At 33.2% G+C, this 27,353-nt stretch overlaps 1 protein-coding gene across 1 annotated transcript in view; it reads right to left on the bottom strand.

Moving 5' to 3' along the window:
• Positions 1–27,353, bottom strand: part of LOC106085119 (chitin deacetylase 1) — a 195,278-nt gene that overhangs the window by 142,238 nt on the left and 25,687 nt on the right. Inside the window, exon 2 of the mRNA XM_013249167.2 lies at positions 2,085–2,167. Within this exon, the coding sequence (XP_013104621.1) occupies positions 2,085–2,167 (83 nt within the window). The remainder of the gene's footprint in view (positions 1–2,084; positions 2,168–27,353) is intronic.

Raw genomic sequence — 27,353 nt, 5'->3', positions numbered from 1 at the left:
ATAAAAGGCGCATTTATTGTCCGATTTTGCATTAATTTGGGACAGTGAGTTGTGTTAGGCCCTTCAACATTCTTCTTCAATTTGGCCCAGATCCAGTTTTGGATATAGTTGTCATATAGGCCGATCTCTCGATTTTGGCCCATAAAAGGTTTTTTGGCCCATAAAAGGCGCATTTATTATCCGATTTCGCCGAAATTTTGGACAGTGAGTTGAGTTAGGCTCTTCGACAACTTTCTGCAATTTGGTCCAGATCGGTTCAGATTTCGATATAGTTGCCATATAGACCGATATCTCGATTTAAGATCTTGGACCCCTAAAAGGCGCATTTATTGTCCGATTTCGCCGAAATTTTGGACAGTGTGTTGAGTTAGGCCCTTCAACATTCTTCTTCAATTTGGCCCAGATTGATCCAGTTTTGGATATAGTTGCCATATAGGCCGATCTCTCGATTTAGGGTTTTTTGGCCCATAAAAGGCGCATTTATTATCCGATTTCGCCGAAATTTGGGACAGTGAGTTGAGTTAGGCTCTTCGACAGCTTTCTGCAATTTTGCCCAGATCGGTTCAGATTTCGATATAGCTGCCATATAGACCAATACTTCGATTTACGGTTTTGAACCCATAAAAGACGCATTTATTGTCCGATTTCGCCGAAATTTGGGACAGTGAGTTGTGTTAGGTCCTTCGACATGCCCTCTTCAATTTTGCCCAGTTCGGTTCAGATTTGGATATAGCTGCCATATAGACCGATCTCTCCATTAAAGGTATTAGGTCCATAAAAGGAGCATTTATTGTCCGATTTCGCAGAAATTTGGGACAGTGACTTATGTTAGCCTTTTCGACTTCCCTGTCGTATATAGTTCAGATCGGTCTATATTTATATATGGCTACCAAAAAAAAAAAAACAATATTTTGTTCTACAAAATTGAACAATGCCTTGTACTCATAAGACCTCCCAATATCCATGTCGAATTCGGTTCAAATCGGACCATATTTCGATAAAGCTGCTATGGGGGCATAAATTATTCCTTTTTTCACCGGATTATGATGAATGGAGGCCACCGTAGCGCAGAGGTTGGCATGTCCGCCTATGACGCTGAACGCCTGGGTTCGAATCCTGGCAAGGCCATCAGAAAAAATTTTCAGCAGTGGTTTTCTCCTCCTTATGCTGGCAACATTTGTGAGGCACTATGCCATGTAAAACTTCTCTCCAAAGAGATGTCGCACTGCGGCACGCCGTTCGGACTCGGCTATAAAAAGGAGGCCCCTTATCATTGAAATTAAACTTGAATCGGACTGCACTCATTGATATTTGAGAAGTTTGCCTCTATGCTTAGTGGAATGTTCATGGGCAAAATTTGTATGATGCTTGGTGGTTTACATACAAACCCGAGGTGGTGGGTATCCAAAGTTCGTTCCGGCCGAACTTGACGCCTTTTTACTTGTTTCTTTTTTATTGGGTTGCCCAAAAAGTAATTGCGGATTTTTCATATAGTCGGCGTTGACAAATTTTTTCACAGCTTGTGACTCTGTAATTGCATTCTTTCTTCTGTCAGTTATCAGCTGCTACTTTTAGCTTGCTTTAGAAAAAAGAGAATATTTGATTAAAGTTCATTCTAAGTTTTATTAAAAAAGCATTTACTTTCTTTTAAAAAATCCGCAATTACTTTTTGGGCAACCCAATAAGTTGTCTCATTTGAACATTCGCAAGTTGTTGGGCTTTTTAAAGCTATCTAGAGGGTTCAACGGTAGAAACTAGAAGGCATCTTCTTCATCCTATTAGTGTAGTATCACAATGGCTGAAAGGGTTTAAGTGAGTCTGATGGCAGACAGCCACTTAAACCTAACCTAATTCAGATCTCAAAACATATAAAAAGTAAAACCATGGCTTCTTCTGCTTGCAAATTGAAAACCTCCAAAAAGAGATCCACATAATGGAGATTTTTTAAGTTTTGACCCTGCCGAACTTTTCGCTCCTTTGCTTGTTTAGCTTGCTTTAAATTTAAACTTTTTTTGTTTCATTACTCCTTTAAAAATATTTTGCATTTTATAAAGTTCTACTCATTCTCTTTGGCTCAAACATACCTGATAGAAACGACGACATGTGGCCGGATCAGCATATTGGCCATTGGCTATGGTCGAGGGACAGGTGAACTCTTCTTTTTGTGCTGTAAAAATGCAAAGAAAACAATTATCGTTAGAAACACTTTATTGCAAATGAAGTTATCACTTCTCCGTCTGTCTTACTGTAGGACAACCGTATTGCAAACAATTGTGGTTTAACACTGTCTGTCTTTTGCTTTGTGTGTGTGCGTGTGGAAAACTTTGTCATTAAGTTAGTTTTGAGTAATTATACAAAAAATATTGTTAAACTTTAAAAATACACATTCCGGCACTACGTGTCCATAGGGACGAGCAGTTAGTTGTTGGTTGCCATTACTCCCCTTGGGAAGTGTGTGGAAATTCCAGCATTCATTTTTTTTTCGGACAAATGATACAAACTTACTTTGTTCGTTCTGTGTTTTTTGTTACCATTTTTTTTTTTTCAACTCGGTTCAGTAGCTGAGTAGTGAATAAAAGGAACGAAACGAAACAAACATGCAAGCAAATAAACACACGAAGGGAATGAAAATTTCTTCATAGAGCAAGCATGCTGTCAGGATTCTCTTGCATTCTACCTACATATGCCTTTGCCCTTGTGTCCTTGGGTGCTAAAAGTTAAAGTTTTTCTATGAGCGAACAGTTGGGAACACTTTTAAAAGTGTGCTTGAAATACCGTTAGGTTTTTTTGTGTTTTGTTATATTTCTTGTATTTGTTAACCAACACATAGGTACACTGAGAAGAGAAATAAAAGGATCAAAAGGCATTGAAAATGCCTATTTTTATACCCACCACCGAAGGATGGGGGTATATTCATTTTGTCATTCCGTTTGCAACACATCGAAATATCCATTTCCGACCCTATAAAGTATATATATTCTTGATCAGCGTAAAAATCTAAGACGATCTAGCCATGTCCGTCCGTCTGTCCGTCTGTCTGTTGAAATCACGCTACAGTCTTTAAAAATAGAGATATTGAGCTGAAATTTTGCACAGATTCTTTTTTTGTCCATAAGCAGGTTAAGTTCGAAGATGGGCTATATCGGACTATATCTTGATATAGCCCCCATATAGACCGATCCGCCGAATTAGGGTCTTAGGCCCATAAAAGCCACATTTATTATCGGATTTTGTTGAAATTTGGGACAGTGAGTTGTGTTGGGCCCTTCGACATCCTTTGTCAGTTTGGCCCAGATCGGTCCAGATTTGGATATAGCTGCCATATAGACCGATCCTCCGATTTAGGGTCTAAGGCCCATAAAAGCCACATTTTTTGTCCGATTTTGCTGAAATTTGGGACAGTGAGTTGTCTTAGGCCTTTTAACATGTTTCTTTAATTTGGTCTAGATCGGTTCAGATTTGGATATAGCTGCCATATAGACCGATCCTCCGGTTTAGGGTCTTAGGCCCACATAAGCCACATTTATTACCCGATTTTAATGAAATTCGGGGCAGTGAATTGTGTAAGGCCCATCGACATCCTTCGTTAATTTGGCTCAGATCGGTCCAGGTTTGGATATAGCTGCCATATAGATCGATCCTCCGATTTATGGTGTAAGGCCCATAATAGCCACATTCATTATCCGATTTTGCTGAAATTTAGGACAGTGAGTTGTGTTAGGCCCTTTGACATGTTTCTTCAATTTGGTTCAGATCGATTCAAATTTGGATATAGCTGCCATATAGACCGATTTCTTGATTTATGGTTTTGGACCCATAAAATGCTCATTTATTGCCCGATGTCCCCGAAATTTGGAACAGTGAGTTAAGTTAAGCCCCTTGACATACTTCTGCAATATCGCACAGATCGGTCCAGATTTGGATATAGCTGCCATATAGACCGATATCTAGGTTTTAGATATTGGGGCCATAAAAGACGCATTTATTGTCCGATGTCGCTGAAATTTGAGACAGTGTGTTTGGTTAGGCTCTTCGACGTCCTTCTTCAATTTTGCCCAGATCAGTCCAGATTTGAATATAGCTGCCATATAGACCAATCTCTGGATTTAAGGTTTAGGGCCCATAAAAGAGGCATTTATTGTCCAATTTCGCCGAAATTTGGGACAGTGCTTAGTGTTAGGCTCTTCGACATGTTTATGCAACTTGGCCCCAATCGGTACAGATTTGGATATAGCTGCCATGTAGACCGATATCTCGATTTAAAGTCTTGGCCCATAAAAGGCGCATTTATAATTCGATTTCACTGAAATTTGACACAGTGACTTATGTTCGGCTTTTCGACATCCGTGTCGTATATAGTTCAGATCGGTATGAGGTATATGAGTATAAGGTACATATATACCCGAGGTGGTGGGTATCCAAAGTTCGGCCCGGCCGAACTTAACGCCTTTTTACTTGTTCCAATATTATTTCAGTGGGCATTTTTTCACTTCTTCGCTCTCGAAAGGCTCTTATTTCCGTTTTTTAAACCTCGAATTTTTCTCGGTGTATGCATACATCCGTTTTTGTTTGCATTGCCACATTGCAAATATTTCCATTCCCATGATTTCATTGTAACATGGTGTGGGCTGCTACAAAGACAAATCTACAGAGTTTTGTTTCAGTTGTGATGAATGCCAATACCTGAATGATGTGTAGGAAAAATACACCAAAAGAGAAATAAATAGAAAAACACCCAGAGTAAAATGGCCCTATGTTCTTGGAATGGAAAATTTGAAGTGAAATCCCCCCAACCCCCACCCCCCACCTTTATAACAGTTTCAGTTAGTGCACAGGTGAGAAAAGTTAAACTTGTTGGATGCATAACCAAAGGGGCTTTAAATTGTTTCCCAGCATGATGGTATATTGAAGGAAGGTGAGCTTCTCTTGTTTTTAGGGATAAATGGTTTTAATGAATAAAAAGTCAGTAACTAATAATTGGCTGCAAGCCTATCACACAATGGGTGCTCATCTTTAAGTGTTGTAAAATTTTAATTGGATCTCAGAAAGCCAGAGTAACACATAAAAGCTCTTGTCTATTAGAACGCAGATAGAATAAAACATTGCATCTTTTGCCATAGTGAACCCATTGGAAATTTTGTGTGTCATACTTTAATCAAGAGATCGGTTGATATGGCTGATATCAGGGTGCATAAAGGTTAAGGTTGTTTGAAATATTAATAGCCTTTGACAGACTAAGGGTAGAGTTATTACCTATTGCCAAAGGAAAGGTTAGTTTTATTACCCTTTCCCAAAGGAAAAGTTAGTTTTATTACCCTTTTGTAAAGAATAATTAGTTTTATTACCCTTTTCCAAAGAATGGTTAGTTTTGTTACCATTTCTCTTTAGGTAGGGTAGTTTTAATGCCCTTCCCCGTGAGGTAGGATAGTTTTATTGCCCTTACCCATGGTGTAGGGTGGTTTTATTACCCTTCCCCTTGGGGTAGAGTAGTTTTATTACCCTTCGCTTTGGGGTAGGTTAGCTTTATCACCCTTCTCTTTGGGACAGGGTAGTTTTGTTACCCTTCCCCTTAGGATAGGGTAGTTTTATTACCCTTCTTAGTGGGGTAAGGTATGTTTTTTACCCTTTGCAGAGTAAGGGTAGAGTTATTATCTTTTCCAAAAGAAAATGTTAGTTTTATTAGCTTTACCGAAAAAGAAGCGTAGTTTTATTACCCTTCCCCATGGGTAAGGGTAGTTCTTTTCCCGTCCCCTTGAGACATGGTAGTCTTATTACCCTCCCACTTGGGATAAGGTAGTTTTTTTACCCTTCTACTTGGGGTAAGGCAGTTTTATTTCCCTTCCCCTTGGGGTAGCGTAGTTCTATTACCCTTCTCCTTGGGGTAGGGTAGTTTTATTACCCTTCTCAATAGGGAAGGGTAGTTTTATTACCCTTCCACTAGGGAAGGGTAGTTTTATTACCCTTCCACTAGGGGAAGGGTAGTTTATTACCCTTCCCCTTGGGGTAGGGTAGTTTTATTACGCTTCTCCGAGGGGTTGGGTAGTTTTATTACCCTTCTCAATGGAGAAGGGTAGATTTATTACCCTTCTCAATGGGAAAGAGTAGTTTTACTACCCTTCCCCTTGGGGTAGGGTAGTTTTATTACATTTCCCTTGGAATAGGGTAGTTTTATTACCCTTCCCCGTGGCGTAGGGTAGTCTAAGTATTCTTCCACTTGGAGGAGGGTAGTTTTATAACCCTTCCCCTTGGGGTAGAGTAGTTTTATTACTCTTCCCCTTGGGGTAGGACAGCTTTACTACCCTTCCCCTAGGGGTAGGGCAGCTTTATTACCCATCCCCTTGGTGTAGTTGATTTATCGCATTTCCCTTTGGTGTAGGGTAATTTTATTACCCTTCCCCTTGGGGTAGGGTTGTTTTTACCCTTTTACTTTTATTACGCTTTCAATAGGGGTTGGGTAGATTTATTACCCTTCTCAATGGAGAAAGGTAGTTTTATTACCTTCCACTAGGGGGTGGGGAGTTTTATTACCCTTCCCTTGGGGGGGAAGGTAGTTTAATTACCCATCCCCTTGGGGTAGGATTGTCTTTTTACCCTACCCATCGGGGTTGGGTTTTCCCTTTCTTTTGGGGTAAGGTAGTTTTATTACCCTTCTCAATGGGGAAGGTAGTTTTATTACCCTTCCACCTGGAGGAGGAAAATTTTAATACCCTTCCCCTTGGGGTTGGGTAGTTTTATTACCCTTGCCCTTGGAGTAGGGTAGTTTTATTACGCTTACAATAGGGGTTGGGTAGATTTATTACCCTTCTCAATGGGGAAGGCTAGTTTTATTACCTTCCACTAGGGGGATGGGAGTTTTATTACCCTTCCCTTGGGGGGGAAGGTAGTTTAATTACCCATCCCCTTGGGGTAGGATTGTCTTTTTACCCTTCCCATCGGGGTTGGGTTTTCCCTTTCACTTGGGGTGGATAGTTGTATTACCCTTCTTAATGGGAAAGGGTAGTTTTATTAACCTTCCACTTGGAGGAGGATAATTTTATTACCCTTCCCCTTGGGGTAGGGTAGTTTTACTACCATTCCACTTGGGATAGGGTCATTTTATTGCCTTTCCCCTTGGGTTAGGGTAGTTTTATTACCCTTCCCCTTGGGATAGCGTAGTTTTATTACCCTTCCCCTTGGGGATGATAGTTTTTTTTACCCTTCTCAATGAGGAGGGTAGTTTTATTATCTTCTCAATAGGGAATGGTAGTTTTACTAACCTTCCACTTGGGGGAGGGTAGTTTTATTACCCTTCCTCTTGGTGTAGGATAGTTTTATTACCTTCCCCCTGGGGTAGGGTAGTTTTATTATACTTCCCTTTGGAATAGGGTAGTTTTATTACCCTTCCCCGTGGCGTAGGGTAGTCTTATTACCCTTCCACTTGGGGAGGGTAGTTTTATTACCCTTCCCCTTGGGGTAGAGTAGTTTTATTACCCTTACCCTTGGGGTATGGCGGCTTTACTACCCTTCCCCTAGGGGTAGGGCAGCTTTATTACCCATCCCCTTGGTGTAGTGTAGGTGTATTGCCCTTCCCTTTGGTGTAGGGTAATTTTATTACCCTTCCCCTTTGGGGTAGGTTAGTTTTATTATCCTTCCACCTGGTGTAGGGTAGTAGGTAGGGTAATAAAACTACTATACCCCAAGGGGAAGGGTTATAACACTACCGTACACCAAGGGGAAGAGAAATAAAACTGCCTTACTTTTATTACCCTTCCCCTTGGGGTAGGGCAATTTTATTACCCTTCTTCTTGGGGTAGGGCAGTTTTATTACCCTTCCACTAGGGGTAGGCCAGGTTTATTTCCCTTCCCCTTATTGTAGGGTAGTGTTATCACCCTTCACCTTGGGGCAGAGTAGTTTTATTACCCTTCCCCTTGGTGTATTGCAGCTTTATTACCCTTCCCCTAGGGTAGGAAGGAGCTCAATATTTCGAATATCCTATGGTGAAGTGCATAAAAAGCATATTTAGGTCTACCAGCAAACTAATTCCTTAACTTCGCTATCATTAAAATCAATAGCCTATATTAAAATATGCAACTAATTGTGTGAATGTAATTATTTTAATGCCGAAGCTTTGTATTATACGTTTTGGAGACTGTTCGAAGTGATTACACTGGGCAACTTAAATATAAATCCAAAAGTGGTTCACATGAATGACGCACTAATGATGGGAATACGGCAAGATTTTTATACCCTCCACCATAGGATGCGGGTATACTATTTTCGTCATTCTGTTCCTAACACCTCGAATGCGTCTGAGACCCTATAAAGTGTATATATTCTTGATCGTCATGTCTTTTTAAGTCGATTTAGCCATGTCCGTCCATCTGTCAGTCCGTCGGTCAGTCTGTCGAAAGCACGCTAACTGTCCATGGAGTGAACCTAGCCGCTTGAAATTTTTAATAAATACTTCTTATTAGTGTGGGTCAGTTGGGATTGTAAATGGGCCAAATCGGTCCATGTTTTGATATAGCTGCTATATAAACCGATCTTGTGTGTTGACTTCTTGAGCCTCTAGAGGGCACAATTCTCTTCCGATTTGAAATTTTGCACGTGGTGTTTTGGTATCATTTCCAATAACTGTGTTAAGTATGATTCAAATCGGTTCATATTCTGGTATAGCTGTCATATAAACCCTTCTTGGATCTTGACTTCTTGAACCAATAGCGCGCAATTCTTATCCGATTTGGCTGAAAATTCCATGATGAAATTCGCAAATCGGTAAATAAGCTGATATAGCTGCCATATAAACCGATCTGGGACCTTGACTTCTTGAGCCTTAGAGGGCGCTATTATCATCCGATTTGACGGAAATTTTGAACAACGACTTCTCTCATGACATTCAAAATACGTGTCTAATATGGTCTGAATCGATCAGTAGCTTGATTAAGCTCCCATATAAAACTATCTCATGGTTTGGCTTCTTGAGCCCCTACAAGGCATAATTCTTATCCGAATGAACTGAAATATTATACATTGACTTCTACAATATTATGGCTCAAATTGCTGGGGTTATTAAGGAATTGCTTTGGAGATGTCACACAATACTGGCAGCTATTAACAGAAAATTTTGAATTAGCACAAAGAAATTTGAGTTTCTTGTTAAAGATACATTGGTTCGACTTCGTGGCTTATATCAATGGTAGCATTTCACCCAAATTTTGCATCACGGTTTAGGATATCGAAATGTGGGTTGTGTGGCACTGTTCTATCGAATCTTCCGCGGTATGTGTTCCTCGGAAATCAGTCTACTAATTCCTGACTTTTGGTTGTTAGTCAGAAATACAAGATCTTCTAGAAGCTCGCACCTGTTTGTTATCGATTGGTCAGCTGATCGGACCATGCACTACCGAGAGAATTCGTTTTTCGCAATGACGATTCGTATGTGGCAGATGTCTTTCTCGCTACTTACAACTTCTAGAAATTCAAAGCAAATGTCAATAATTTACTACTCCCTCCTTCCCCTCCCTATCCTTAACTATGTAGATTACAAAACGGATATCGTATTAAAATTTGGGTCCAAGAACCTAGCGGGCCGCTTCAACCCCAAAACTCCTCTAAACAGATATATTCGACGTTCATGTCAATATGGGACTTAAATGAAAAGTATTCGGAAGTAGATTACAAATATGGCACAAGTAATGGGTGGACGTCCCACCACCAAATGGGCATATTAGCCGATCATGACTATTTATATGGGACTCTAATGAACATTATTTTATTTTCACAGAAAAATGTTAAAACTCTTTATGACTTTTATGATGTTATTTTCTATGTGCTTTTGTGGAATTCACTATTTGTTAACCTGTGTAAGAGTTAATTATCATTTGTGGCATTACTATGAATATTGTAATTAATTTTTTTATCAAACATCAATGGCTTTACGAACATTTGCTATTTGGTTTTGTAATTAAGCTCATGCATAATAATATTCATTACATTTCATTCCATATTGAACTTTGTAATTTTTCAAAATATTGATTATATAAATGTTGGGATCATTAACACTTTCATGTAACAATAATTGCCATTGTCTTTACTTATTTGATATGGATTTATGTTGGTGTGAGAATTAGGCAGGATTTATTAACACCCAACAATATTGCATTTCTTAAAAATTTAATACTTCAACAGAGATTTAAAGTCATATTAATTTTTTTAATCGATAAAGGCTTAAAAGTTTCATAAATTATTAGTTGATGATAGAAAAGAAGAAATCTTCTCCTTTTTTAATATATGGGAACAGGAGGTTCTTTAAAATATTCTAACCGTTATATGACAATTGGTCCCATGTCCGTAACATATTACATTCAAATTGTGATTTACTTTTCAATTATGAAAACTTTCGCTTCAACGAGCCTGTTTCAAGTATTTGCCTCATCTATAGCTACCTTCTGAATTACAGTCTGCTCCTTAATTTTTTTTTTACAGAACTTAGTTTGCTTTTTTTTGTGTTGTATAGCAATATTAATAAATCATCTTCGTTTGTGGTTTGGAAATGTTAAGATATAATTTTTATTGTTTCTCAGAAAGTGTATGAGAATAAGTGTGGGATTTAACATAATCGCGGGCCTTGCATCGTAAATGGCAATTTTAAGACAATCGAAACTAATTGCCAGTACGTACATGTAGGGATTAAATAAAAAACAGGGTTTGTATACCATTATCCAAATTAACTCATTTATCGAAGTTTAGAAAGATTAATATTTTATCGAAATTTGTCGAGATCTATAAATGTAGAGAAATTTATAAATCTATGGAAATTTTTAAGTTTATCGAAGTCAATAAATTTTTCGAAATTTATAAATTAATTAAAATTTATAAATTAATCGAAATTTTAAAATTTATTGAAATTTTTAAATTTTTCGAAATTTATAAATTTATCGAAAGTTATAAATTTATCGAAATTTATGAATTTATCGAAATTTATAAATTTATCAAAATCCCTAAATTATTACATTTATCGAAATTCATAAATTTATCGATATGTATGAATATATCGAAATTTATAATAAATTTATCGAAATTTATATATATTATAAATTTATTGAAATTTATAAAACTAATACTTCCAAAGGAATAAGCCTTGAAAAAAGGATGAAACAAATACTTTGTTAGTGTTGAGATTGAAAATGGGCCATAACTGTTTATTTTGTTCTATCTTCGTCTGCTTAATTCTGTTGAGTTTCCAGAACCAGGAACTCTGCGACTAAGTTGAGGTGCGTCCAGAGGGATCTGGGTCTCAGTGGAGATCTGGAACAGGCAACGTGAATGAATTTATCGAAATTTTTATATATATCGAAATTTTTAAATTTATCGAAATTTTTAAATTAATCAAAGTTTTTAAATAGCTGATAACCGACAGAAGAAAGAATGCAATTACAGAGTCACAAGCTGTGAAAAAATTTGTCAACGCCGACTATATGAAAAATCCGCAATTACTTTTTGGGCAACCCAATATATCGATATTTTTAAATGTAACGAAATTTTTAAATTTATCGAAATTCTGTGATTTTATTGTTGACTTTTGGAATTTTTTAACTATGTCTTCTTGGTTTGGCTCGAGGTCATCGAACAATTTACAAAAATAGGTGTTGGTGTTTCATTTAATTGTTTTATTTCTAATTTTTTCCAATATTTCGACCACCGCCGGTGATCTTTTTGTAAATTGATGACCTCAAGCTAAACCAAGAAGACAAAGTTATTTATCGAAATTTTTTTAATTTATACAAATTTTTAAATTTATAAAAATTTTTAAATTTATCCAAAATTTTAAATTCGTCAAATGTTTTTAATTTATAGAAAATTTTTAAATTTATCAAAATTTTTATATATATCGAAATTTTTAAATTTATCAAAATTTTTAAATTTAGCAAAATTTTTAAATATATCGAAATTTTTAAATATATCGAAATTTTTAAATTTATTGAAATTTTTAAATTTATCGGAATTTTTATATTTATCGAAAATTTTAAATTAATTGAAATTTTTAAATTCTTTAAATTTATCAAAAAAAATTTTTTCGTAACTTTTAAAATTATGGATATTTTTAGATTAATCGAAATTTGTAAATTTATTTAAATTTTAAATTTTTAAAAATTTTTAAAATTTGTCGAAATTTTTAAATTAATCGATGTTGTAATATATATCAAAACTTCGAATTTTATCGAAATTTTTTAAATTTATCGAAATCTTCAAATTTATTAAAGTTTTTAAATTTATCGAAATTTTTAAATTCATTAAATATTTTTAATTTATAGATTTTTATTTTAATTCATCGAAATTTTTTATCAAAACTTTTAAAATTATCGAAATTTTAAAATATATCGAAATTTTTGAATTTATTGAAATTTTAAATTCATCGAAAATTTTAAATTTTTCGAAAATTTTATATATATCGAAATTTTAAAATTAATTGAAATTTTTAAATATCGTCGAAATTTTTAAAATAATCGAAATTGTTATATTCATCAACATATTTTAATTTAACGAAATTTTTAAATTGAACGACATTTTTAAACTATACGTAATTTTTCATTCATCGTAATTTTCAAATTAGTCGAAATTGTTATGTGTAACAAAATTTTTAAATTAATCGAAATTGTTATATTTGTCAAAATTTTGAATTGTATCTAAATTTTTACCTATTTCGAAATGGTTAAATTTATTAAAATTTATCGAAATTTTAAAACTCATCAAATATTTTTAAATTGTAAAAATATTTCAAATTTATCAAAATTTTTAAATTAACAAATTTATCGTATTTTTATATTTATGGAAATTTTTAAATTAATCAAATCCTATTGAAATTTGATATTTATCGAAATTTTTAAATTAATCAAAACTTATTAAAATTTTATATATATCGAAATTTTTAAATTTGTCTAAATTTTTATGTTTCGAAATTTTTAAATTAATCGAATTTTTTACATTTATCCAAATTTTGAATTTTATCGAAATTATTTAACTTTTATATTTATTAAAATTTTTAAATTTATTAAAATTTTTAAATGTATTAAAATTTTAAAATATATTAAATTTATTAAAATTTTTAAATTTATTTAAATTTTTATTTTATTAAAATTTTTAAATTTATCGAAACTTTTTAATTTGTCGAAATTTTTTAATATATCAAAATTTATCAAATATTTTTAATTTATAGAGACTTTTTTATTTTATCGAAATCTTTTATTTTATGGAAATTTAAAATTTATCGAGAGATTTAAATTTATTGAAATTTTTTAATTTGATCGAAATTTTTAAATAAATCGAATTTGTTATATATATTGCAAAATTTTGTATTTTATCGAAATTTTTAAATATATCAAAGTTTTAAGATTTATCATTTCTAAATTTTTAAATGTATCGAAATTTTATACATATATCGATTTTTTTATCGATATGAATTTATCAACAATTTTGCCAAGTTAACTGATTAATCAAAATATACAGTTTTATCCAAATTTATAAATTTATTGAAAATTATTGAAATTAAATTTATTTTTTGGAAATTCATATAAATTTTTTGAAATGTACAAATTTTTCGAAATTCATATATTTATCGAATTTTTAAAATTTATCGAAATGTTTTAATTTATGGAAATATAGAAATTTATTGTAGAAATTTTTATAAATAAGTCAAAATTTATACATTTTAAGATTTGTATCAAGATTTTAAAAGTTAAAGAAATTTATGATTTTATCGGAATTTCCAAATTCGTCGAAGTTCAAGTCTTCTTTGAAGGTCCCCGTGGTACAGAGGTTAGCATGTCCGCCTATGACACCAAATGTTCGGGTTCATGTCCCGGCATGAACATCGCAAATATTTTCGGCGATGGTTATCCCCTTACTAATGCTGGCTACATTTGTGAGGTATCCAGCCATGGTAAAACTTCTCTTCCAAGTGGGGTCGAGGAACGCCGTTCGGGATCGGCTTAAAAAAGGAGGCCCCTTATCTTGGAGATTAAACTTTAAACGGGCTGCACTCATTGGTATGAGAAAAGTATTCCCTGTTCCTTAGTGGAATGTTCATGGGAAATTTAGTAGTATTAGTAAACGTTTCCTTTACTTGTTGCTTTTTTTATTCTCACTGTTTCAAATTTTAGCGAAATCTGGAAATAAATGAGGCTTTTATATTCTTAAGGCCACCATAGCGAAGAGGTTAGCACTTCCGTCCTTTAAGCTGGGTTGAAATCCTGGCGAGAACATCAGAAAAATTTTTCATATGATGATTAGTAGGCCTCTTCAAGACTTGCCGACGCCCCTGCCAATGTTAAGCCATAAGACAGCGAATAAATTAATTTAACCCAATATAAGGATATAGTATGTGTAAGGACGTACAAGGATATACGAGCGTAAAGGAAACATTTATGGTCATCGACACATTAACACGGCCACTTCCTTTTCAGGCTGCAACATATCCAAGAATCTTTAGTTGCCATGAAACCCGACACAAACACAAATTATGATATCTTGCCATGTTTCAGGGAGGAAAACTGAAAACCGCAAAAACAAAAACCAAAAAATAAAAAGGAATTATTGTATCACAGTTTGGTCAGCCAATGCCTTGCAATATAAAATTGGTATTGACCAAACCTACCACGCCACAGAAAGTCGACTCCAATGTGTGAGCCAGTGTTTTAAATTATGATTTTTTATAGGCTTATTTTTTTAACAACTTGCAAAGACCAACCAATGACCGCAAGCTCATAAAAATACGAATTTGCTCTTATTCTTTGTTCGAGTTGAAATAAGTCTTTATTTTTATTATTTTTCTTTTTTTTTGGGGATTGGGTGTTGGGTCTCCAGCGAAGCCATGGTGTCATTGTATGTTTGGCCACGAGATTTTCAGTTGATGTCAATAGTTTTTCCCTTTGTTTTATCGGGACGAAAAGCAAAACCAGGAGCAAGTTGCAGCCGCATGAAGACAACAATAACAACAGCTAACCGAAAATAACGACCCTTGATTGGAATTGGACTTCTTATGTGGCTTTTTAAAAGGCGACGATAAACCACTTAAATGTATGCAGTTATTTTCACAGGATTGTGTTTTTTATTTTTATTTATTTAATTTTGGTTTCTGGTTTCGATGCTTTCTCTTGCAAACAGGCAATAACGAAATTGGTGTTTATTTTTATTGGTAATGGTTTTCAGATATGTAGGCTCCTTTTTTCTTTCATACGACTTCTGTTTTCGAGCTCTTTCTCCTCCATGCATTCCGGTTAAGATAATAAATAATATAATTTTTTTAATATTATTTACTGCCTGTGTATTGGTGTCACAATAATTTATTCTCTTTTGCTCTCTTGCTCGTCGTAGAAGATTTAAGTTTTAATTATGCAAATTGTGCTATAAGAGCGACAAAGTGGTGACTAATGATGTTGAACAAATGATGAAGGATGTTGCTTAAGAGGCTGTGAGTACTTATTTGGAATGCAGTCGACCACATGAGCTCCTTTTTTGTTGGGGGGCGTTTGGGGCATAGAAATAAATCAGTTGAGCTCAAAGAGAAAATGAAATAAAGAAGAAACTGCACAGTGTAGAAAATTCCACTGAAATTTTCTCTCAAGACAGAAATTCAACAATACTTTCAATAAAGAATAATTTTATTGAAATTTTCTGTAATAAACAAAATTTCATAGAAATATTCTAAAGACAAAGTATGAACGGAATATTTTCTAAAGACACAATTTTATTGAAATTTTTGTCTAAAGGCACAATTTCACTGAAATTTTTCTCTAAAACCCAAATTTCATTTAAATTTTCTTTAAAAAAAAACTTCATCGGAATTTCCCCAACGGAAAAAATCCATCGAATTTTGATACCCTCCACCATAGGATGGGGGTATACTCATTTCGCCATTCCGTTTGTAACACCTCGAAATATTTATCTGAGACCCCATCAAAATATATATTTTTGATCCTTATGACATTTTATGTCAATCTAGCCATGCTTTTCCATCTGTTTGTCGAAGGAGTAAAGCAAGGCGTCTGAGATTTTGCACAAAAAATTCTTAAGTGTTGGTCGGTTGGGATTTTAAATGGGTCAAATCGGTCCATGTTTTGATGGAGCTGCCATATTAACCGACCTCCCGATTTTAATCCTTGAGCTTCTAAGGGGCTCAATTACTATCCGATTTGATTGAAAACTTCCACGTTATGTTTTAGTAAGACTTCCAAAAACTGTGTCAAATATGGTTTACAACGGTTCATAACCTGATACAGCTCCCATATAATCCGATCTCCCAATTTGACTTCCTGAGCCTCTAGAGGGAGCAACTATTATTCGATTAGTATGAAATTTTGGTGGTGGTATTTTTCTATGATTTCTAACTACTATGACAAGTACGTTCTATATCAGTCTATGACTTGATATAGCTCTTTGTTAAATTTATAAATTTCAATATATTTCCAAATTTCCATAAATTTTCAAATTTTGATCAAGTTTTAAAATTCGATCAATTTTTAAATTGCGATAAATTTTTGGATTGCGAGCAGTTTTAAAAATTCTATAACTTTTTCGATAAATTTTTAAACTGAAAAATGTTTTATTTCCAAAAATTTTTGTATTTCGATAAATTTATAAATTTTGATAAAGTTTTAAATATCGATACATTTTTAAATTTCGATAGACTTTTTAAATTTCTATGTTTTTAAATTTCTATATATATATTTATATATTCAAATTTCCATGAAATATTACATTTCGATCAATTTTTAAAATGCGAGCAACTTTTAGATTTTGATAAATATCGGTTAATTTTTAGATTTCGATAAATTTTTAAATTTCAATATTTTCAAATATCCATGAATTTTTAAATTTAGATAAATTTAAACTTTGATAAATTTTTAAATTTTGATAAATTTTTTATATCGAAAAAATTTTAATATCTCGATAAATTTTAAAATTTTGATAAAATTTTAAATATCGATAAATTTTAAAATTTTGATAAACATTGATTTCGATTTGTTTTTTATTTTCGATACATTTGTAAATATCGATAAACATTGTTATATCGACAAATTTTTATATATCAATATACTTCCCAATTTCCATAAATTTTTAAATGTCGATCAGTTTTCAAATTGCGAGCAATTTTTAAAAATTTTAAAAAATTTTTCAATTTCAATAAAATTTTCAAACTTTGATAAAAATTTTTAAGTTTTGAAAAATTTGTATATTTCGATAAATTTTTATATTTTTAAAAAAAATTTTATATTTCTAAATAAATTCTTAAATTCTGATTAAGTTTTCGATAGATTTTTACATTAAGATAAGTTTTTAAACTTCGATACGTTTTTAAATTTTGATAAATTTTTAAATTTCGATAATTTTTTAAATATTTATAAATTTTTATATTTAGGTACATTTTTAAATTTCAATAATTTTTTCGGAAAATTTTTAAAAATTCGAAAAATTTTTAAAAATTCAAAAAATTTTTAAATTTCGATTAATTTTTAAATTTCAATAAATTTTTCATTTCCGCGAGAAATATGTCAATATAGATAAACTTCGATAAATTTGTAAATTTCGATAAATTTGTAAATTTCGATAAATTTGTAAATTTCGATAAATTTGTCAATTTCGATAAATTTTTAAATTTCGATAAATTTGTAACTTTCGATAAATTTGTAACTTTCGATAAATTTGTAACTTTCGACAAATTTGTAAATTTCGATAAATTTGTAAATTTCGATAAATTTGTAAATTTCGATAAATTTGTAAATTTCGATAAATTTGTTAATTTCGATGAATTAGTATATTTAGATGAATTAGTATATTTCGATAAATTTGTAAATTTCGATAAATTTGTAAATTTCGAAAAATTTTTAAATTTTGATAAATTTGTAAATATCGATAAATTTGTAAATTTCCATAAATTTGTAAATTTCGATAAATTTGTAAATTTCGATAAATTTGTAAATTTCGATAAATTTGTAAATTTCGATAAATTTGTAAATTTCGATAAATTTGTAAATTTCGATAAATTTGTAAATTTCGATAAATCTGTAAAATTTGATAAATCTGTAAAATTTGATAAATTTGCGAATTTCGATAAATTTGAAACTTTCGATAAATTTGTAAATTTCGATAAATTTGTAAATTTCGATAAATTTGTAAATTTCGATAAATTTGTAAATTTCGATAAATTTGTAAATTTCAATAAAGTTGTACAGTTGAAAAATATTTAAGTTTTGGAAAATTTATAAATTTTGTAAATTTCGATGCAGTTCTGTTCTGACTGTCAAAGTGCTCGGTTGTGTCTAAGTTTTAAGCGGTTGATCATCTTTCGCTCTACCATCACATTTTGCAGCATTCAAGTCGGTTGTTTTGTAACTTTTCGTGCTCTTATTGAACTCTCTCGTTTATTAAAGTTACAAAGCATTTGAGAACTTTCGCGATGGCCCCAGGGGCCAAAATAAAAGGCAGGAGGGGAAGACCTCCTAGCATATTAAAAAGTCAAAAAATTACTAGACCGATACCTGCCCATTCGCTTCTCAATTGGGCGTCAACATCCAATAGATTTAGCGTTTTGGCTAATGAAAACGACATGGAAACATCAGGTGTAACAAACATCACCAATGCAAAACAGCCTAAACCTCCACCTTTGATTGTGGATACCAAAACTTCACTGCAAGCCCTGCGGCAACTTTTTGGTATGGATTGTACTTACAAATCCACCTCAATTGGCACTAAGCTATTTCCTGTAAGCCTAGAAAAATTTGAAGCTTGCAAAAAGACTCTAATTGAGAAAAAAATTGAATTTCATTCGTTTAATTCAAAAGAAAACAAACTGTTTACGGTCTTTCTTTACGGCCTTCCCAAAATTGAAACATCAGAAATTATTGATGAGTTAAAAAGTTATAATGTTATCCCTTCATCCGTCGCGGAAACAACAACCAAATACAGTTCGGCGAACAATGCTGTGTACAAAGTTCAATTTGTGAGAAAGAATTTCATTCCTAACTCACTCAAAAATATAAAAACAATTGCTAATGTTGTTATCTCTTGGAGAAAATATAAGCAAAAGAAAAACGATAAGCCTACACAATGTTGGAACTGTTTGATGTATGGTCACGGTGGCGAGCATTGCCATCGACTTCCAGCATGTATGATCTGTGCCAACCAACATCACACAAATCAATGTCCGCTCAACAACAACAACAAACGTCCAGCCGTCTTCACATGTTTCAATTGTAAGAAGCATGGGAAGGAAAGAACCGATCACTCAGCAAACGACATCAATTGCCCTCTGCGTGCTCATTACCTTGAGGCGAGAGCGAATGCAACATCAAGGAATGTCCGTCACTCAATTGTAGTTAAATCTACCCATCAACCAAACATACAACCTACCAACAGTGTCAGCTTCAACAACAACAATAACAACAACCATTTGTCAAACAGTGGTTCGTATGCTGGCTGTATGCGTAGCAATAATTCGTTGTTCAGCATTAACGATTTATTTGAAATTTTTACGTCAACTTTGGAAGACTTAAAAAGATGTACTTCAAAGATTGAACAAATGCAAGTCGTGATGTCGATGGTCAGATATGCTTATGAATTATAATTCATTTGCACATATAAACTTATTTCATTGGAATGCCAATGGCATTTCTAACCCGTCTAGTCAAAAACAACTAGAATATGTTTTAGAAAAAGAAAATATAAGCATTGCGTCGTTGAACGAGACGTATCTAAACAACTCTCACAAACTATTTTTTAAAAATTACATTCTGTATCGTAATGATAGAACGAACTCATCTGGTGGAGGCGTCGCTCTGGCTGTTCGCAGAAATCTTCACCATAAACTCCTACCGATCTGCGCCACAGATACGATTGAGAATATATCTATTGAGGTTTCAGTAAACAATAGATCTATCGTCGTTTGCTCAGCATATTCGCCGAATTATACTGCAAGCTTTGAAAATGATATTGTCAAACTGACATCTATCAACAACGAATTTATCATCCTTGGTGATTTGAACGCTAAACATTCTTCCTGGAATTGTGCAGTAAATAATACAGCGGGTAAAAAACTTTTTAATTTGCATAGTTGCTCTAATTTTTTTATTCTGCATCCTAACTCGCCAACATTTTACCCATATCAACAAACTCGGAGACCATCTACCATAGATTTAATTTTATCCAACTCTTCTCTCGATTTTGCGACAAGAGTTCTTGATTTTGAAATACCTTCGGATCATCGACCTGTCATATGCTCCATCGATCAGGCCCAGATAGGAACAATAGATACTACCTTTTTTAACTACAAACTCGCCGATTGGGATACTTTCAAATCATTTCTGGACAACAGAATCGAAATTCGTACCGAAATACTGCATAACAAAGCTGCTGTAGATAAAGAGATTGACAGTATTACTTCTTTAATTTTGGAGGCCAGGAATATTTCGATCCCTAAGGTAAACCGCTCTCATAACTACAAAATGTCTGAGGACATAATTCGGTTTATCAGGGCAAGAAGATCGTATAAAAGGAAGAGCCAACGCACCAATGACGTAACTGAACAAATTCATTATGAGCAGTGTGTGAAATTGCTTGGCAAAATTATTGACAAGAAAATAAATATTGAACGGAACAGAGAATGGTCGAATCTGCTCTTGAACATGAAACCAGGGGATAAATCATTCTGGAAGATCAGCAGAAGCCTCCGTGGTAAAGGAAAAAATGTCCTCCCGGCTCTTATTCATGGCAGCAGCAAAATCATAACAGATTCTGGAAAAGCTGATCTATTAGCTGATGTTTTCTCCAAATCTAATTATATAACCGTGGGATATAAACACTCCATAGATGCTTCGATCAACTCAGAAATCGCCCGATTCAAACTCGAAAGCCCGTTTGCAGAATTGATTCTACCCACTTCTATCTCAGAAATTTCTGGCTTAATTGCGAATTTAAAGTCTTCGAAATCCCCGGGTTTTGATGAAATCTCAAATCTGTTGCTCAAGCGTCTTCCTGAGAAGGCTTTGAAGGTGATAGCAACTATATTTAACAGTTGTCTCCGTTTTAACTACTTCCCTCAAAGCTTTAAAGTAGCCAAAGTAATTGCGATTCCAAAACCTAATAAACCTGCTTCTGATCCTTCCAGTTATAGGCCAATCAGCCTACTTAGTAATATATCTAAGTTATTTGAAAAAATCATTCACTCTAGGCTGTACGAATTTGCCACAGAAAACTCCTTAATCTCTCCTGCGCAGTTTGGGTTTAGAAGGGAACATAGTGCAGTCCACCAAGTTCACAGAATTAAGAAAATAATCGAAAATAACAAACAAATGAGACGTTCTACGGGCCTTGTTTTACTGGACATAGAGAAGGCTTTTGACACAATTTGGCATAATGGTCTAATCCACAAGTTGCTAAAAAATGATGTGCCTAAATACTTATGCAAAATTATTTTGGACTTCTTGGAATCAAGATCTTTTATTGTAACCGTAAACCAATCCCGATCTTCCCCAAAATTGTTGAATACAGGCTTACCCCAAGGATCAGTGCTATCTCCCTTGCTCTATTCCATCTACACTGCTGACTTTAAAGCGCCTTCTTTCGTGAAAACAGCATACTACGCAGATGATACGGCGTTAATAACTACAAGCAAGTTAACAACTGCACTTCTTAAAAAAATGGAAACCGGGTTGCTGGCTTGTAATAAATACTTTTCAAAATGGAAAATTAAGATTAACCCGAATAAAACCCAGGCCATTATTTTTCCTTTTAACAAGTCTCCTAAAAGATTGCCTATCAGAAAACTTAACTTCGGTACTGAAAGAATTGATGTTGCTGACAGCGTTAAATATTTGGGAGTTACGCTCGATAAAAAACTTAACTTTGGAAAGCACATCGATGAAGTCTGCAAAAAAACATTAAGAACGATTCGTTCACTATGGCCTTTAATCCACAAGAAGTCCACACTCAACTATGCTAACAAAAATCTTTTATTCAAGAGTGTAATAAGGCCCTCTCTTACTTACGGATGTCCTGTTTGGTATAGGACTGCAAAATCACACTGGAAAAAACTACAAATTTTGCAAAACAAATGTTTAAAAATCATAAACCGGAGGCACTGGAGGTACTCTACGGCGCTACTTCATGACGAAACAGGCTACGAAAAACTGGATACATTTGTCGATAGACTTAATGATAATTATTTCAACAAAGTAAAATATTCGACTTATCAATTGATAAGGTCATGCAACGAATTAACATAATTTTACGGTCATTTCTTTTTTCTCCCTTTTAATCATCACATGGAAATCGTATGCTTACCTTGAGTATTTTTATTATATTTTTGAGTATGTATATATTTTCTTCCAATTGTGTGAATTTCATAGAAAGGTTTTTCCCCTTTATTTTTCCTTTAAACTCATTATCTTAACTGTGCTATTGTAATTTAATATCTTAGATTCTAAGTCTTATATGCAGTAATATCCAAAAGATAAGATCTCATAACTCTGCTTTGTAAATATGAACATAATAATGAACCAATAAAGATGAAATTGAAAATTGAAATTGAAATTGTAAATTTCGATGAATTTGTAAATTTCGATGACTTTGAAAATTTCGATGAATTTGAAAATTTTCATGAATTTGAAAATTTCGATGATAAATTTGTACATATCGATGAAATTGCAAATTTTGAAAATTTTTTAATTGCGATTATTTTAAAAATTTTGATAGATTTTAAAATTTCTATAATTTCGTTTTCATATTCCGACAAATTTTCAAATTTCGATATATTTATACCCTACACCACTACTGTGGTACAGGGTATTATAAATTAGTGAATTAGCTTGTAACACCCAAAAGGAAGAGAAATAGACCCATTGAAAAGTATACGGATCGACTCAGAATCCCTTTCTGATTCGATTTAGATATGACCGTCTGTCTGCCTAAGTGTTTGTCTGTCCATGTTAATTTGTGTACAAACTACAGGTCGCAATTTTCATCCGATCGTCTTCAAATTTGGTATGGGCATGTTTTTCGGCCTAGAGACGAAGCCTATTGAAATTGGAAAAAATCGGTTTAGATTTGGATATAGCTCCCATATATATGTTCGTCCGATTTGCAGTAATAATGCAATAAAATCGTCATTTGTTACCCAATTCTCTAGAAATTTGGCAGGAAGGATTTTCTAAGGACTCTCGACATTACTGGCGAATTCCATATATATGTATGTCAGATTTTGGGTAATTTGCAATAATGTTGTCATTTGTCAACCGTGGTTATTACAGCTTGCTCGCCGAGGTCCCTCAAAATGGTTCAGAATTGGATATAGCTCCCACACTGTACTTATAGGGTAGGTGTAGGGGGTTATACAGTCGGCACCGCCCGACTTTTACCCTTCCTTATTGGTTTTCTATTTCCATAAATTTTTTAAACGTCGATAAATCTCTATATGTCGGTAAAGTTTTAAATTTCAATAAATTTTCATTATTTATTTATGTATTTATTAAACTTGTAGGAAATATAAGCTTAATAGTATAGAACAATTTAGCATTAGAAACAAAGGCTATCAGTTAACAATAATTTTTCAAATTTCTATATATTAAAATTTATATATTTTGATCTATTTCATTTGATAAATTTATATATTTTGATTTATTTCATTTGATAAATTTATATATTTTGATTTATATCATTTGATATATTTTAATATATTTCAAATTTCAACATAAATTTTTAAATTTACAAATTTCGATAAATTTACAAATTTCGATAAATTAACAAAATTCGAGAATTTCGACAAATTTATAAATTTAGATAAATTTACAAATTTCGATAAATTGACAAATTTTGATAAGTTAACAAAATTCGATAAATTTACAAATTTCGATAAATTTAAAAATTTTGATAAAATTACAAATTTCGATAAATTTACAAATATCGATAAATTTACAAATTTCGATAAATTGACAAATTTTGATAAATTTAAACATTTTGATAAATTTACAAATTTCGATAAATTAACAAATTGCGATAAATTTACAAATTGTGATAAAAATTATTAATTTTTCTAATGAAAAATTACAGTAAAATTTTCCATTAAAATGTTACGCACTTACAAAATTTTCTATTCTAAATTTCGATAAATTTACAAATTTCGATAAATTTACAAATTTCGATAAATTGTCAAATTTTGATAAATTTAAACATTTTGATAAATTTACAAATTTCGATAAATTAACAAATTGCGATAAATTTACAAATTGTGATAAAAATTATTAATTTTTCTAATGAAAAATGACAGTAAAATTTTCCATTAAAATGTTACGCACTTACAAAATTTTCTATTCTAAATTTCGATAAATTTACAAATTTCGATAAATTTACAAATTTCGATAAATTTACAAATTTCGATAAATTTACAAATTTCGATAAATTTAAAAATTTCGATAAATTTATAAATTTCGATAAATTTGCATATTTCGATAAATTTACAAATTTCAAAAAACTTACAAATTTCGGTAAATTTACAAATTTCGATAAATTGACAAATTTTGATATATTTAAACATTTTGATAAATTAACAAATTTCGATAAATTAACAAATTGCGATAAATTTACAAATTGTGATAAAAATTATTAATTTTTCTAATGAAAAATTACAGTAAAATTTTCCATTAAAATGTTATGCACTTACAAAATCTTCTACAAATATAAATTTTTAACGATTTTTTTAAACTGTTTTCTCGGTAGCGTATACTTTATTCCCTCAGCACCTTTCCAATTTCCGCCTTTGTGGTTTGGGTTAATTTATCATCGCTTCTTTGCTCTCTTTTTTCCTTGCTTTAATTTCCCTGATTTACGAATTACACGAGTACATTTCCAAGCAATTAACTTAAATATTTCCTACAGTCGTGCAAACAAACATTCACACAAACACTCTTGCATGCATTCTTACACATACTCATTTAGTCGGGTATGTATGAAATACAAAGCGAGCAAATGAATTATATTGGTTTCCTGACAACTTGTCACCGAAAACAGTGGAAAAAAGCACAACATTTTGTAATTGGTAATGGATACAAAATGATTGCGTTTTTGTTCTGTTCGAGTGAGTATGGTGAGCTGAAATACAATTTGCAAAGTTTTGCTCGCAATACACTTATTTCGTTTCATTTTGTGTAATAAATGGGAGTAATGGTAACTTGTGATATATGGAAAAATATACAAGGACTCGTTTTTTTTATGTGATAATAAATTTTAATTAGCGCTCGTGTAATTGGATACAGGATACATGCGTACATATGCATGAGGGAATGTAGTTTGATTTTGTTTCTGCACCTTGCATTATGGTGCATATGTCAGATAGAAAGTTAAGGATTTAAGATCAAAATCAATTTTTGACCCATATAAGCGAAAGCTTCGATTGGCAGTTTGTTAGACTGCATTGAATTATTATTTTACACTATTTACGTTTGGTCATGATTTGGATCATGTAGGGGTCAACCACTAAACAGGCCATACATGAATATTTTCTTTGAATAATCAAGTTTTATAAGTTTTGTTCAAACCTTCGCAGCATAAGAGAGTTATAGAGTTAGAGTTATCACTCCGGCACTCAACGGATACCTTTTTACGACTGTCATAGGGGGGACTACAAAAAGTTTCAAAAACTTCGCGATGCACCACTCTTTATAATGCCAAAGACTGGAACTAAAATATCGTCAAGTGGAACTCCATTGGACTCATCCCTCTAAAAACCCCGCTTTTTTACTTTTATGGAAGAACTATTATAAAACGTATTTTCCAAAATTTCCTTCTACATTTCTTTTGGCGTAGGTTAAAAAGAGTCTGCTTTGCCTTACTTCTGCTTAATTTTTGGTAGTTTTTTTTTTTTGGTGTTTCTCCATTTAAAAACCAAAGAAATTAAAAGAGGTTGGATTGAGGTTAATACGATATGCCAGCTACAGTCTTAAACATGCTGATATTTAAATATAAATAAATTTCGATTTTCACCAAAAAAGTGAATGGATGATGAAAATAAGTAAAATAAACAAAGGCAATTTTCATGATTTTTTTTTTTCGCTTCAACGGAAGGTTTCGGATTAAAATTAACATTGGCATGGCTTTAAAACAACAATTTGGTTGGTTTTTCAGGAAACTTGGGGTTTTCATGATTTTTAACATGTCATTTAAAATGGTGGCGATTTTAAAAGAATCAAGTAAAAACGTATTAAGTTAGGCCTACCGCACTTTGTATAGGTGTACTACGCAGACGACGTTATAATACTCTCAAGGGGTAATAATCCGATCCAGTTAATCAGAAGGGCCGAAATGGTCTTGCAGATGGCATACGATTGGGCTAGACTTAGAGTTCTCAATCCAGAGAATACTGAAAACTGCCTGCTCACGAGGAAGACGAAGATGGGCCAATTTGGAACAGCACATTTGTTCACAAGAACCATTTCGATATCTGACAAGTTCAAATACTTAGGAGTGATCTTGAATATGAAACTGAATCGAAAGTGTCAAATTCAAGAGAGTACCAAATAGGCTCACAGATGTTGGGCACTATGTAGACGGGCCGAGGGCTCCAAATGGGGCCTAAAATCCAATGATAGTCTACTGATTCTACATGAGCATTATTAGACCAATACTTACTTACATCTCAGTACTTTGGTGGACTGCGATGGGGAAAAACGGCAACGTAAGGATAGTGTAATAGGTTCAGACAACATGTTGTCTTGGCATAGGAGGAGTGATGGAGGAGTACGCTCACTAGGGCACATACTGATTACGTGTGAGGCAGCCACAGCGGGCTAAGATGAGAGAATAAATAGAGTTAGGAGAAGGTCATACTATAATGGTATAATTGAGGCGACGATAAGAAACCTCGAATTAATCCAAAAGTTTCCGATCGGATACCTGAGACCACACTTGAGGTCGAGTAAGAGGCACTGCTACTAGCAGCACGGTATTGGGTTAACGTACCTGGAATTGCCATCTGGAAGTTCATGCTACACAGATGGTTCAAAGCTAGAGGACAGAGTGAGCCTAGGGGTCTACATTGAGAATCCAGGGACTGAAATGATTTTTCGATTGCCTGACCATAATACTGTCCTGCAAGCGGAGTTCTGTGCGATCAGGGAATGCTTGAGGCGGTGTGGTGTTAACACAAGGACATCGAGTGTGGACATCTTTTCCGACAGAAAACTGGCCATCAGGGCAATATCAACCAGGTCGGTAAGATCACGAACAGTCTTTGAGTGTAAGAAGGAGATTAACGCCTTTCCTGAGGATCGCACGATCCGCATCGTTTGGTTGCCTCGCAGTAGCGGAGTTAGGGGTAAGGGGAAAGAGC

The sequence above is a fragment of the Stomoxys calcitrans genome, chromosome 4, assembly GCF_963082655.1.
Source record: "Stomoxys calcitrans chromosome 4, idStoCalc2.1, whole genome shotgun sequence".
NCBI classification, from domain to species: Eukaryota; Metazoa; Arthropoda; class Insecta; order Diptera; family Muscidae; genus Stomoxys; species Stomoxys calcitrans.
Note: the sequence above shows the minus strand (reverse complement) of the source record. Positions and strands in the feature narration are given on the sequence as shown.